A 16,542-nucleotide genomic window follows, 5' to 3' on the forward strand; every position below is an offset into this window, starting at 1 on the left:
CATAAATTTAAATGCATGTTAAATACTGTAGTATGCATCATCTTTAATACATGTTATGTTTGTTTTATATAACAAAATATGTAGTAAACTCACCAAAGTCTTAGTGTGAGAGAGAAACAGTTATGCAGAGTGTAACACAGCGAGCGGTCAAGCAACAGTTAATGTATATATATATTCAGTCATTCAGTCATTTCCTGAACGTTCGAGCACATGCGACCCTCGCCACTCACGTGAAATGTCCTCGAATAGTGTCCCGGAAGTCAGCAAATAATCAAAACAAACTCAAGAGGAGGTAACTCTAAAGCACTTCTGGAAAGCCTTCTGACAAAATCCTAAAAGTGCTGACCATCTACTATACGAAATGTGACCCATCATAATTATTCAAAACACTAAACGTTGTGGCCCAATAATAATTATTGCTTAATTAATAAAACAAAATACAGAAAATACACACATGCTGGCCTTTGACGTGGTGTCAAGAGAAGTGTCATGTAATTATAGATATGCAAATTATAGATATACAATATACAGGATTAGATATCCTATATGTAGATATAGGATTTTCCATGCGCACTTAAAATATACTACACATAGAAAGTGTGTACTGTGATTATAGTGGTATGAAACCTGATAATTCTTCTAATTCATCTGTAGGATGGTAATGGGCTATATTTGGTGCTGACTGACTCGGCAATCCTGACATTTGCAGTGGATAGCAGTTACTCTCCGGGTCTTCAAACCAATCTGTTGCCCCTGAATCCCAAGTACTGACAACGTGCACTTGTTTCATATGCACGTACGGCTGCTGTCCTTAAGTGACGCTAAGGTCCTTACCGAATTAAGTTGATATTTTCTTCAGCCGCTATAAGCAGGCACTTCGTTTCTCGTGTTTAAATGATGCATATTTCTTCAGTAATAAACAGAATATCAAATTTGTGTTCATGTCATGTTATTTTTACCACGACACTCGTACCTAAATGTCGTTGTGTCCCTAACTCTCGCTCGGTAAATACCAACATTTCGCTACTCGTATCGTAAATATAGTATGTCATGGCCACTCATGTAATATCCTCTATTTATTACACATTTATAATTTTTATGCCATTTGTTTTGAACAAATATAATTGAATAACACGCAAGTCACGACCTTCAAACACACTTTACCCACGCCTGAAGCGTTCTACCTGTATGTGAAGATACAGTTCACAGCCATGGCTTCGAAACGGTAAGTTTCTTCGACCAAATCCAAAATGCTGAAATATCCTTTGTTATACCGGAGCTGCATTGTTGTAAGTTCAACCATGAATACTCTAGGAAAGGCGATGGGTTAGACGGCTGACTTTGTGTGCTGCGGATCAGGTGCCTGATTGTGAGTGTGCGAGTTCGAATCCCGGATGGGACCCAAGCAAAAAAAGTACTAGAATTTGTACTTTACTGAGAAAGTGTAATCCTATATATGCCATATGTTGCTTAGTAAACGTAGGTGTGAGAGCCGTGGATTACTGACAGTCTTGTGATGACGGTATCGTAACGCTGTGCCCAACAAGTTACTTTAAAGGTGTGCTTTCTTAACGTTTATTATTAATGCGGAACAGGTCATCCTCATCCCTTTGTCGGGGACATAATAATCATCTGTTCATTTAGTATTCCCGCTAGTTTGCCTTTTATGCCGTGCATGAGTTCCGGTTATTGATAGAGACTGTTTTTCCCTGGCGTTTACATGCGTATTTACCTGCCATGGATCGAGGTTTCAGTTGATGGATTGAAAGCCACATGTTTTTGGTTTATTGTAAGATCAGTTCATAGGCATATAATCACTATACAGACCTCTGATTTTGAACCACGGTCTGCATTTTTGATAGAATGGAACTAAACATAATGTGTTGGAAAATCAGAGGCACATAATGAAACTATGATAGTTCTAATTTTATTTGAAACCTCACGCTTTAAATGAAATTTAGGGTTAATTAATATACGCATTTAGCTTTAAATAAAATCTAGAGCTATTATGATTTCGTTAAATACCTCCGATTCTTCAACACAGTATGTTTGTCTCCTGATGGGCGTAGCATTCGATTTGCACAAACAGCTTTCGTCGACAGATTCGGTAGTAGATTTGCGATGGCATGGACAGCGATCTACCACACCCGCAAGTCTGACTTGACTGTGGTTCAGAGGTGCCTTGCACTGACGAAATTCTCAAACGTGATGTTAATCCTGTTATCGACCGTCGCAGACAGTTGTCTCCGCGCTCCGCTATGCACTGTTGTATCACTGCTGACGGCATTCAAAACGCAAACATCTATACTTTGTCATGGCCTTACATATCTGTATGCGCGATAGAACTTATATGGAGTGATTTCAAGGGATCCGTGTTCCTAAATGCCCTGGGTAAAATTGAGGAGAGTTCAAGACAAGAGAGTCTGTAAACATTCTGTATGTACCAAGAAGGTGTGAAGCAGTGATAACAGCACACTGTGATGCCATACCCCGACACTCAGATATCCGTTCTACAAATCCAGAACCTTTCACAGATCCTGTCAGAGAGTCATACGGACATTAAGCGTAACACAGATGTCACAAATGGACGGACACACGTCTTGATTCTTCAAAAAGCAGCATATGTATTAAAATTCTCCTTGGTTATCGAAACAGGCTAACTCATTGGAATGGCACTGAAGTCCAGACGGTGTTTAAACAAAGGCTCTAGAACTAAAGAGTTCTTTGTCTGTATGTTTAGATATATCCTTTCATGAGCTATTCTTCAGTTTGCTATAGATTTAAGATTTATATTACCTAAAAATGTTTCCACCAATTAAATTTACAATATCCCGATACAAAAAGATCTGGTAGCCTCTACAGGCCTTCAGGATTTCGTGAGCGACAGGGGCGGGCAATCATGGGCACGGTGTACACTTGGTAGTTGAAACTATGTGTTTGGGTATTGACAAAACCGTAGAATGTGTATCACTATCAACGAGCACAACATTTACTACCGAGGATGGCAAACACAGAATGCACTTACGCTCACTCAACGTCAAAGATGCTGTTTGACAAGTCGTAAGTTGTATGTTGGCATTGTGTGGCACACGAGATAACACATGTTTCACTCATCACTGTCTCTGTCCGTGGATGTTTCAACAAAGGCACATACGTTGACACGTTACGCATCAATTCTATTATCCTTATCAAGTGTTGAACAACATAGAGAGTTATGACGAAATCAATGACTTCAGTGGTTTTATAGAGAATAGAATCTATAGGAGCATAATACCTGGGTCTATTTCTGAATCCTCCAAGGTCGTTAGCTATTGAATATATCGTTCTTCCTTATCGACAATCCGGTTTAACGAAATAATTTTTTCTGCACTTAGGACGTACATGTTCCACGAGTGAAGTGAACTGGGTCACATACGTTCCTGACTATTGATGTACATAAGGTGAGTACACACTCATCAACAAAGGGATTGTTTGTATTTTGCGAACTTTGAATGGAATATCAATGATACATTTCAGCAATAGGACTAGCCTTGACAATATTTGGAAGTATACATATCTATAATGTCATGGTGACAATCAGCTGAGATGTCGGTCACATCTCCTGAGCTGTGGTGCATGATTAACTAAATGGTCGATATTGCAGTTGCAGAATTGCCTCCTGAGCGCGTGGCAGGATCCGATGACCGTAGCTTCCAATAATGTTTTGTTGTAGCCTTGTCACGCATCTCCTCATGCTCGATAATAATGTCACGTTGTCGCATTGTTGAAGTAATGTCAAATCACAACTCATCATTCCTTTCAAACAATATGACCTTACTGACTTTCTGATGTTTCGTTAAGACGCTTATCGCCATGTCAAATCACTATGCACATCCGGCCCCGCACTGTCTAATGGCACCAAGCGGACATGGTATTGTTCTGTTGTGTAGATGAATGTTTATCCAAGCCTCTTGTGTCATTCAGGCACATTGACTGAAGACTCTATTCTGCACAAATCAGAACGCTTTTAATGGAAAATACACATTTTGAACCATTGGCAATCTGCGACTGCCATGAGATGAAGTGACAGTATGTTGTGCTTTGTCATGGGCTTACGTAAGACAACATCCTTAATCAAGAATAAGTTTGCTTTCTCCTGTTGAATTACGTGTCGATCGTTGGGAAGTGTTGTCACATATTATTGTAAAACTCGGTGTATCAACCGAGGCCTAATGAGCCAGAGACCGTGATTTTGCTGAACGTATATGTGTAAAGATAGTATGTGGCATAATATTTGAAAGGAAACGTTACACAGAAAAGCTTTATGCCCGTTCGTTTGGAATAGCGGGGTACATATTTGAATGAACGAGATCTCGCATGGGATCACAATACTAATATGGTTCATGAACTAACCAACTAGTCCCTAAATATGAATAAAAAATAAAAAATTCTATCCATACCTGTGATAATGTATCAGTAGATAGATACGTAGATATCCACAAACAGCATGCCCGGTTGTTCAAAACTCGGGTATATCTTAACCAGCCGTTAAGTACATTTAACCGACTGTTAACTAACAACAGTTATCATGTTCAAAACCTGTTAACTTGTAACAGGCTGTTAACGTGACGTTACGTTAACACATGTAATATAAGGATCGCCGTTAACCTCTTATCAGTGTGGTTATGTGGCAAATGGCGGTCCTAGCTAATGCTGCCTCCATGATACCAGTTCAGCAAGGACAGGATTGGATGTATCGTTGGCTGGACACCCATATTGGGAATTATTCTGACGAAGAGTCACATATGAAACTGTGACTATGCACATCATAGGAACTAAAATACCTGCTGTACAAGTACACCTCAGAGAAATTTCCAAATATGTACAAGAGCGTTCACGTATGACATCACAACCGTTGACCGATTTCTCACATAGGTTTTTTCGAGGACCCCTGTAAACGTGTACTCAGTACAGTACTTCAGTACTGTTCGTTACACTCATCTACAGTAGAAAAGTGAAACGAATAGTACTGAGACTGTTTATGTAGACTGACGAGGACCCTTCCCTTGATTCGGGGATAGTTATTACACAAATATGAGATATAAGTAATCAGAATGATTCTGACTATCTGTGTTACTATTGTTATATGTTTTTATCGTTTTCATTGTAAGAGAGAAAGGAATCCAGAAATGCCGATCATTAACGTTGTCTTCCGCGTGATTTTGCGTAAGTCATGCTGCGTGAGCAGCACAGAAACTTGACAGTTTCACATAAACACATCACATTTCTGTGTCTATTTTGAATTTCCTGTTTCTTGCAGCAATGCTATTTTAATGCAAATTGGGTGTCTGAAAATTTGAGAATGCTACACAGAGTAAAATCTGAAAATTGCTGTTTTTAAACATTTCAAATAGATGTTGTCTTTTGAGCACATCATTCCTTCCAAACCCCAAATATCTTACGTTTCATTGTATTTAGACACTAGGTGACAAAGACAGGCTGTAATTAGATTCTAAAAGGTTTGAGGGATTCAGTAATGCATTTGTCCTCACGGAATATGAAACATAAGTCTATTTATATAATTGGCGTCGCAATATCGGCGTTTCATTCGCGAAACGTGATTTTGTAAACACTATCCAATATGGCGGAAAGTGCTCGTGGGCGTTCGTGTGAGTGTGTTTATCAAGACACCGGAACACGATTGCAGGTTTATCGGGTACGTTTCATAATTATTAATGATTTTATCAAAAACTGATATAAGTCGTAATGAAGATGCTATTATAACAATACTCCGAGTAATTATCCTATTTTGGTTTCATATGACCGTCTGGCATCCCATCCCATTGAGGGATTTTAATTATATTTTTACTAATTAATCAACTAATTTACTAACTACTTCTTACTAGTTAATCATTTCAACAATATGCCTTAATTTCTTTATCATCCTTCGATTGCTTTATTGAAGCAAGTCATCTTTTATAAATGCTATATAAATTGACGAAAGACTGAACTAGCATAGACATTGCTCTCGCAGCTGATGTGTAAATAAACAAAATAAACAAAACATTAATTTGTATCTTTCTGTGCTGTGACTGATATGCAGGCCTACTTCATAGTCACTTTCATTAAATGTTATATTTGAATATCGAAACCATTTTGTCGCTGGGAACACAACAATATCTCTAAACATATTACACGATCATGTTTGGAATGTTAAAGTTAGTTTATAACAATATCTGAAAGCTACCGTTATCAACTGACAGGTCCATTTAAGGAATACAATGGCACAACAGTATTTCTCTGCCGAATCGCTGCACCGTTCAATAATACACTTATGAAATGTAATAAATGTTTTCCCGTACTTGAAGACATTGTAAAGAACTATCTACTAGTCCTGTAGTCACTTCAGGATTGAACTAACTGGAGGTCCATCAGGTTAATGAGTATATATGTTCATCCATAAATTAAACGCAGCTTCACGTTTTACAGGACATCTTTCCGGAATATGCGTTCAGATAATGTACAGTATTATTCAGAACATTCCTGTCAATAATATGGTCGAATAATAGGTCGATTTTACTCCTGTGGCCTAGTTACAATTACAGAGTGATCTACTTGCACGTGGTACTTGTAAGATATCAAGTATCTACTGGCACCGAATACATATTTCAGATAAAAGAAACTAATGGTATTAATTTCACAACATCTATATTGTTTGATTTGGCAAGGTATTGTCATACAGACATTTCAGTTCAGACAATTTTCCACAGACTTGGAAAAGAATTAATACATCTATGATATATATTTCATCTTCACGACTTGGTCATTGCTACGAGAGTGTATTTTCTGTAAATTGTATTATTAATCAAGTAATAATTATTATTGGGTCACAACGTTTAGAGGTTTAAGTGATAATTATTTAGGGGTCACATTTCGTATCATAAATGTACACTACTTTTAGTATTTTGGCTGCAGGCATTTAAGGAAGTGCTTTAGTGTTAACTCCCCTTGAGTTAACTTTCGACTTCCGGGAGGCTGACTGAGGAGATTATACGTTGATGGCAATGGTCGTATGTGCTCGAATTTTCAGGAAATGTTGACTGTATATATAAAGGCTAGTTGCCGTCATCTTTACACCAACTGACCCATAAACACCCACGAAGAACATGCTCTTTTAGAGACAATGATCTATGGTGACTGGCAGGTGTAGATAATATCTTTTGTGTCACCCCAACAAGGTTTAGCTGACAAAAGGATACATTAAATGCTAAAGAAACATTTTATTTGTGCATGAAAGAGGCGTGATGACAAAGAGTATGATAATGTACAATTTCTTCTGCAAAAGATATTTAAGTATATCTACATAGTTCTTGGCGGTTTTGTCGAGCTCTGGTATTGACTAATTGATCAGCAATGTGCATGTGCAGATTCACATGTCGGTTTTCACCTAAAGCAACAACGAAATGTATTGAGCACGTATCCGAGTTTTCTAGAACTCAGAATCGATTTAAGATGAATATTAAAGTACGCGTTTCCTTTTAACCCTGTTTTGGTCTGGAACACGACCTTTTATATGAAGCAGCTCAGGGAGTAGTGTTTGTGTACTTTATGAGAAATGTATTTTGATCATCTTATAACATGACAGAACCTTCTCTGTATCAGTGAACAGTGTTCTTATCTGATATATGTAAACAAGATCCATCACGTGTTTGTCTCCTAGTGAAATCACTGTGTGGACAAACATGTTCCAAACATTGCTTATATGTACAGATAAAAATACTGTTATGTTCTTTGTTTCCGAGGGACCCGTGAGGATCCGGGCTAGAACTGGTTCTCAGTAACCATGCTTGTCTTAAGAGGCGATAAACAGGGTCAAGCAGACTGACACATGTCATCGTATCCCAGATCGGTGCTCATGATGTTAATCGCTGGTTTGGTCTAGACTCGATTATCTACTGAACTTATTTAAGAGCTGAATTGAGCTGATTTCACTCTGGTTGGCTGCCTGAATTGGACATCCATGACTAATCTGTGCTTCTACTGTCTGCCTGCAACTTGTAAGAATAATGATTGAATTGATACTGTGAAAATATGGTACCACTTGGTCCCTGATTGGTGCTCGGCATTAATGGGTTCGACGCTGGTCGGCTCGGAGTCAGTATGTGTCTGTGTAGGGTATGAGCGAATCATGTCACGTCACCTCACATAAATATGGAGGAATGTGTGTATATAACCTCCCACTCAAAATTATTTTTGACATGCAACAAAACGTTACATACATAACTCGATACCTTATATAACAACCAGTATGGATCTAATCACAAAAAGGACAAATGTCCTTTGTAATTTTTACTACATAACCAAGATTGATTCGACGGTTACACTTGTTAATTTCCCGTCCGGCTATACCATTAATTGATTGTGTAGGATGATATGCGCGATCCATACATGGATCTAACACAGATATTTGTGAGCTGACCAAATAGCACACGATCATAAATAGCTACTGTTTCATTTGCTTGTTGCTCCTTGTTCTGCTCGTCATTGGTTGCACACTGACCTGAAGGCTGAATGACAGATGGACTCCCCGAGGGCATCACTATATCGATTGTAGTTGATCTGTTCGCTCGGATGCAAGTATTGTGTGTATACAAAATGTATAGTGTCATAAGATCTCCCTACAGACTGCGCACTTTCAAAAGGTGTTTTTCGCTCCTCAGGTTTTAACGTTTATTTTTCAGCCGATGGAGCTTTTCAGGTACATAGAGCCTTGGAACACCATGGCGATGCTTCTCTTCAACAAAAACAAGGTAACATTCTTTGACGATACGGGACTTTTTTCTGTAGAAACATTGTGAATTATAAACATGTAGATTATGTATATATCAGAAACAAATATGGAGAGTTTAGGTTTTGTGTTTTGTTCTTGAACTGAAACCAAATACCTCATGATTTTGTGTGGAAACTTGATTCGAAGTATACTCCAACGAGTAAGATATTTGTATTTGTATTGAAACTAAAGATAACATTGAATATCAGATGAGCCCTCCCACCTACACGTGTGTGTGACTCTGTGTGTGTGTGTGTGTGTGTGTGTGTGTGTGTCTGTCTGTGTGTGTCTGTGTGTGTCTGTGTGTGTGTACGCGCATTATCATGGAAATTTTATGTTGGAATATATCTTTGAGTTATTTATGCCCTCAGTGACTCACAAATACGTCAGGTCGTTTGGCAGTAATATGTATAAGCGTGGGCGAGGTCGATCATAAACTACAATGCTAGTTATGTTGTCATTTTCAGATCATACTGTAATATGTTCTGAGTCAGAACACGATGGAAGCCTCTAAACCCCTGTCTAAATGTATCTAACTAAGATGTAGTAAGAGTGACATTCGTTGCCCGTTTAGTACATTGTCCATAAGTAGTAAGTGTGGAGTCCATTTTATTCAAAAATGTTCACCATATAAGCATAATACCAAGTCCACAACATGCCTGTCAGGCCAATGGCTTCAAGACACAATAGTTTAATTTTGAAACACTGTCAAGGCCGTCACAAGAATAGCACCACCCTCTTGTACTAAAAATATATCACCATGTTGTTTTCATGTTCTTAGCTCATTTCATTAATTCAAACTGGGTCTGTGGAAGAGCTATGCATGGGATCCCCGCGACCCTACACTTGAATGTTCTGTATTATGTGATTATCTCCTAGTTGAACTCAAACAGTTAGCCTGGAATCAGTCCGAAAAGGTCTCTGTGTGAAGCCAACAATCAACAAAAAGATGCAGTGCAACTAACACTGGTATTTTGAAAGCATCACAAATCAACAAGACAATTTTGCAACTGACATGTAAACATCCACAGAGATTGTCGTAAGAAACAGCACGATGAGAGAAACGTTGGAAGGTGCATGTGGAGTGAATAACGTCTGAAGTACAAAATATAGCACTCAAAGTTCGTCACCTTTCAATGGACCTTTATTACTCTCAGCGGTGGTATCATCTTTTGACAGTCCGGCAAGTTGTTTATTTAAGGACTAAGAGGATTAACTGATATGGTCGATTAGGTAAGTTTAACTATTTTCACGACCTGGTGGGGGTGACCAAGACAAGAAAGACTATCATTTGTACCTTTTTGTTGTTGTTGTTCTTCTTCTTCTTTTAAGTTAGCATTATGTTCATGCGTAAATATAGGAAACTGATAAATTACTATAAAACACAATCATACATAATATAATCTTTTAAAAAAGTAGGGAACTGTACTTTTAATGCACAATTGTCGAAATTTAGAGATACATGGGTTTTTTCTACCAGACTTCAAAGTTCAGCTTCCCCTACTTTATTTGAAGAGTAGACATAACATTTATAACTGTACACCGTGTTTAGCATTATGAACCTGCATAAATATAAGAAACTGATAAATTACTGCAATAAAACACAATTACCATACATCATCAATGTCCCCAATGATGGCTCATTTAAGTCTAACAAGATAAGAAACATCATCTTCATACTATATCAGGGTCTTACTTCCTGCTTGGAGGTGTTCTTTGTCTATCTGCATTCTATCATTTAGTTCTCTGTATTTTCGTTTTCTGGATCGAAGGTGGCCACCTCCTGCAAGGCGAATGATAGTGACGTATGGAGTACTAACTGAACAAAAATCACCTGTGTCTGTCTTGGCTTGGTCGTGTCCTCCGTCAACCCCCACCCTCCGTCCCACTACACCGTGATTACTTACACATACAAACTCAGTCCACGATGCCTTCCAATCCTCTTACATCTTCAATAAAAACTTGCTCAACTGGCAAAAGAGGCACACCGCGTCTGCTTGATCCAGATATATCATTTCAAAATCTTACCATCTCATGGCATACAGACTATTGTTTTATTTGTGTCTACAAAACCAGAAGATGCACTATCCTATTTTCTGCTCGGCCAATCACTAAATTGTGTGGCTGGAGTACCGTTGTGAGTGCCAGGTTTATCTGCATGCGTCTCCTGCTACCTGTATTGTAGGACGTGTCTACCCTTTGCAAGTGCCAAACAACAGTGATTGTACAGTGGCCCAGTCACGTTGTTTACACGGTTACTAACCAATTTCCTCCTTTCTCAAAAGTGTGCATTCCCATTACTGAAGGAGTTGCATCCACCCCTGACTGTTACAAGCCTGGTTGTACTGGGACACTTGCCTTCCATATCTCCATCCACTTCGTTATTAAATCTCCCCTAATTTGAATCTTCTTGTGTTCAAATGTTCAATAATAATTTTCAGTCACATAACGTATGCTATCTGAAATTCACATGCAGTAAATACTTTTGACGAGATGTAAGACGTGCTGCCAGAGCAAGAATACAATTGTTTACGTGTAAATCTTGGTTTTTTTAAATATACACATAATGACAAGATCTATTTGTAACAATATGCCTATGGAAATGAATACGTGAACACATGAAAGTGCAAGTGTTCCTTTACTCTTTTCCAGGTTTCTTCACAAGGTATGTATCGAATGTCGGCGAAATTCTGGAAATAAATAAAGGAATCTTATAATTCCATGTGTTCCCATATTCGTTTCCATGAGTATCGAGACATTCGAGATGACCTAAAAAGAGACAGGAGGAAAAAATGGTAAATATCTTTTAGCGAGGAACATTACCCTTCAAAATATGCATACAGATATCACTTAGATGTATTTACCGCCAAATGTACTAACACAGAAATGAGGACAAAGGTCGATGAGACAAAGACTTGCTGTATTATCAATCCATTAGAAACAAGGCATGTACAAATATTGTTGGAAAGGAAGTAATAAACAAAACATTAACGTCAATTAGCGTCCATTTACTCGGCAGATCGGGAGGTATGTATCAACCGATATACAGGGATCCATAGAGAAACAAAGGACTGACGGACAGATATAACTGGTATATATGACCCAGAGGCCAACAATACAATGTAAATATATTTTAATGTACACAGTGACAACACTACCATGCAATACGACGTAAATAGCATACCACAGACAATGTTGTGTATAATATAGAGCTATTGCCAATTTGATCTTTTGCGATGTATATGGTATAATAAAAAGGCTAAACCTTTCTTTAGATGGTTGTCTACATAGATAGAGGTAAATATTTATATCTTAAACGTGAATATTGATGACATTCTAAACGTATATGGTATTCATCCTCTGAGGTTACAATAACCACTGATGGTAATTTCATCATAATTCACAATAATTCACATAATTCATAACTTCATCACAAGTTCTTGAGAAAACATTTCTTCACGAGAACACAATTCCAAAATACTTATAGTATAGAATGCTCTGATAATAGTTGTTGGCTCTGGATCCAAAATTTGACGCGGCTATCCTATAACTTAATATCTTGTTTAAAGTATTCAGCAGTGCTATCCCCTTGTAGTTATTGGGGTCTTTCTTATCACATGAGCTGTACAATGGTACGACTAAAACAATATTCCAAGAATCGGGGAACAGGACTGTCTCCAAAACACTGTTAAACAAACAGCTTATATAAGGCAAACTTTTCTTTAATACTTTCACGAGAACCCCACTTTACCTGGAGATTTCCCATTATTCAGACTCTTAATGGCACAAAGAATCTCATTATCAGTAATACTACTACCAACTCTTCCATCGGCACTAATAGAGTTATCACATTCATTGGCATTATGAGGGCTAAAGTAATCTGCAGCATGTCTGCCGAAATAGTCATCTTCATCTCCATCTGCGTTATCAAGAAGTTCCCTAAAATATTCTATATCATTCATCAGCTATTAAAGTTTGGTCAACGTTTTCGGCACAAAAATAATATCTTTTTATGGACTTCCAGAAATATCAACAATCATTTGTTTTGGCAGCCTGAACATTCATAATACTTTTTTTAATATTCCTTTTTCTTTTTGCAACACAAGTTCCAAAATTCCTTTTTGGCGTGTGCGTATTGTTTACAATGGTTTTGTTTATCTGAATGTATTTAGAAGGTTATGTTTACGCCGTTGAGCTTTTATCACATTGCTGGTTCAACCAGGGTGGCTGAATGCGTGCTCGGTGTGTAGCATGTCTGTGTGTGTCTCCTCTCAGTGCATGAGGTCCCTTCTTTACAAAATCATTTCAGGGCTTTAATGGCATCATCGACATTATGGTGTACACAGTCATAGAAATCATGGCTAAAATGTTCGGCAGTGTCTTTAATAATAATCGCTCGTTGTCCCATCGCTCGAATCTGAAACTATGAGTATTCGCACGTGATTGCTCGTATGCTGTGTTGTCACATGACGAATCATGTTCACTGTGACGGGCAAATGATCCGGGTCAGATCTGCATAAAATGTCGAAGTTTTCAAAATAGTTATAGAGACAGGTTGATACTATGCAGTCTATGGATCATGCTTGATATGTGTGCCAAATTCGATGAAGGAAGCGTGTAGAGTTAAAGGAAATCTGCTCCGAACAAGATGACATCCCCATTCCCGCAGCCTAAGTACATTTGGGTTGAAACCGCAAAAGATTCATATCAGGGTTTTAACCCCAAATGGCAAACCTATCTATCATGCTTGATATGTGTTCCAAGTCTGAAGAAGTTATCATATTAATAGTTTAGGAAATACGCTTCGGACAATATCGACCTCCCAAAAGACAGACCGCTTAAAACATTTTATGTTTGGTTGCATAAGGTTTAATTAAGCTGTACCCTTGAAAATTGTGGCACAGTGTTGTCTGATAAAAAAGGACAACACTATGTTTAGAAATGGTTATACGACCTCTGACCATATGAAACTTTAAGCGTTATTGAAAATGTTCCTTTAATATTTTCAAGAAAACTGCTTCGCGTAAAGGAAAGTGCTTGCCATTACATGTTGTATGCGGAGAATGGAACGAAACCAGTTCGTACTGATATTCATACCAAACTGGTACGCTTTTTGACGAAATCAACTTCAGTCAAATCCTCAAAGTTATCTAATATATGGTATCATTTCTTAGTTAATTCTTAGTTGCACTTTACTCCCAAAAGACAGACATCCTGTAAGATAGACTCAATGAGTACACTAAATTAGCTCAGCCATGCTCTCCACTCCTGTTCAGTTAATGAGCTCACCCGGAGTCAATACAGAGTATAGTGAGTACAGTAAGTTAGACCAGTTTGTACAATCTTGGAATTCAAGTATTACTCAGTCGTCAAAAGGATTTCATTACACAATGTATGAAAATGCATTTATTCCAGAACCAGAATTTAGGACAGCAAATCATAGGTTACCAGTGGAAACAGGACGCTGTCTGATGGTTTTGAAAGAAAACCGACTTAATCGTTGTAGTCTTTATAGTCAAACCGTATATGACGAATTCCATGTTTTACTAATATGCCCACCACTTGTCGAAAAACGAATATCATTTCAAACCAAATATTTCTGTGTGAATCTCTCTATCTGTACATGTATTTTCTCATGAAATGTGATTTGTCCACCACTCACTCTCAGATTATCCAAACTATATGAAACAGAGTGCCTTTTCAAATGACATCATGTAAATATTTTAATTATATTTCTATATACTTGTAGGCACCCGTTGCGAGCCACCTCCTCTAGCAGTTTCTGGGTAACGCTAAGTGCTCGCCAACACCCCCGTTGTGGACCCGGGGAAATATTTGGTCCCCAACCCGTTTGCCGTGTGTTGCGGCCCTGTGCCGGTGGAGATCTGGCTCCATTTTAATAGAATACTTGAAGAGAGAGAGCAAGCAGCTAATCTCATAAGAGCCAAATCCTTTGCAAATATTCCTATTAAATGTTATCCTTACAAAACACTGAACTTAGGCAAAGATATTATTCGTAACAGAGACAGATGATCTCTCCACTGATGACATTGTCTGTCAGTTACGAATGCAGGGAGTAGTTGAGGTCAATCGTTTCTCATGGTATCTCTTTACCTTACCTTCCAATATCTATTTAAAGACATTTGATATCCCAAAGCAGCCCCAATCTATTAAAGTCAGATGTTTCTCAATGAAAATTGACTTATATGTACCTAATCCTCTCAGGTGCTTTAACTGCCGGAGGTTTCGGCATGGACAGATGACCCGTAAAAATCGTGCTGTTTCTTATCGCTGTGTTGGTGACGATCATGACTCTACTACATGCTCATCTGAACCAAACTGTGGGAATAGTTCTGGCCCGCACAAGGCCTCCTCAAAAGAATGTCAATCTTGGTAGCTTGAAACGTCTGCTCAGCGAATCAAAACGGAGGAGAATATAAGTTTTTCATAAGCAAAGAAACTGGCTGCTTCAGCTTCGACTTCTGGCAATGCTTCCTTTAGACGTCAATCCACATACGCAGAAGTACTAAAACGATCTTTGAAGTCCACTGAATGTTGTGAAAAAGAAAAATGCGACTGTCGATTATTCTCAAAAGCAAGGTAGAACTGATTGCGTACCTAAAGGACAAAGATACCCTGTGTCCATTATAAATAGGTTTGATATTTCAGCTGACATGGACGTGTCATCCCACGTACTCCAAGAGCACATACTCCAAGAGTCATTTTCCAAAGAAGAAAAGTCATGAGCTTTCTCCATAGGCTCATTCTAAATGACAGATACTCTGTTGCATTGGAAATGAACTCATCCAAAACTCCTATTAAGCCACCATGCGTTCTCAAAATATAATCCAATGGAATTGTAGAGGTCTGCTGAATAATTTTAATGATTTACAGCTTTTAGTTCACGATCAGAAGCCATCAGCTTTATGTTTACAAGAGACATATCTCAAAGCCACTGATACATTCGACTTGCGGCGGTATAGCTCATATCATCGTTTCTCCCCTCCAGGTCATAAGGCTACTGGAAGATCTTCCATTATTGTGAAGCAGGGTATAATCCATAGTCGTATGTCACTTAATACCCCTCTTCAAGCAGTTGCCGTCCGGCTTATATTGAATTTTGTGTTCACTTTATGTTCCCTTTACATTCCTCCTTCTTCCTATCTGTAGCAATCAGATCTTCAAGAGTTGCATGATCAACTTCCAAAACCCTGTGTTATCGCATGTGCCTTCACCGGCCACAACCCACTTTGGGGTGGTACAGTTATAAATACAAAAGGAAAAATACTAGAGGATTTCATCTCCAATAATGATTAATGTATATTCAATTATAATTCACATACTTATCTGCATCCTGGATCTGGAAGTTATCGTCAATACATCTTTCCCTTACAGACTCCAACTTATTAAATGAATTTGTATGGTCGGTTCATGATGACCTCTCTTGAAGCGAACACTTTCCCACTTATCTATCAACTGTACATCCAGGTGACACTCCACCACCATCAAGATGGAACTTTACTTAAGTCGATTGGTCTGTTTCGAACATTATGCACTGAAAGGTTGCAACCTAACTTACTCCTAAATGTTCCTGATCTTATTCAAATCTTTTCTGATGAATAAAATATCATAGCTGATGAACGTATTCCAAAATCCTTTACAGTCCCACACATTCGTAAACGATGGTTTAACACTGATTGGAATCAAGCTAGAAGGGTGAGAAAAAAAGCAGA

The 16,542-nt window shown here is 38.2% G+C and overlaps 1 protein-coding gene across 2 annotated transcripts in view; it reads left to right on the forward strand.

Annotated features, from left to right (window-relative positions):
- Positions 1-16,542, forward strand: part of LOC137258151 (uncharacterized) — a 43,536-nt gene that overhangs the window by 13,263 nt on the left and 13,731 nt on the right. Inside the window, exons 1-2 of one of the 2 annotated variants that reach the window (XM_067795719.1) lie at positions 3,418-3,440; positions 8,721-8,789. In XM_067795719.1, coding sequence (XP_067651820.1) covers positions 8,724-8,789 — 66 coding nt within the window. In that variant the 5' untranslated portion in view covers positions 3,418-3,440; positions 8,721-8,723. Of the gene's footprint in view, positions 1-3,417; positions 3,441-8,720; positions 8,790-16,542 lie in introns of those variants that run through there. The other variant, XM_067795718.1, reaches the window with a different exon arrangement.

The sequence above is a fragment of the Haliotis asinina genome, chromosome 12 (genome assembly GCF_037392515.1).
Source record: "Haliotis asinina isolate JCU_RB_2024 chromosome 12, JCU_Hal_asi_v2, whole genome shotgun sequence".
Taxonomy (NCBI): Eukaryota; Metazoa; Mollusca; class Gastropoda; order Lepetellida; family Haliotidae; genus Haliotis; species Haliotis asinina.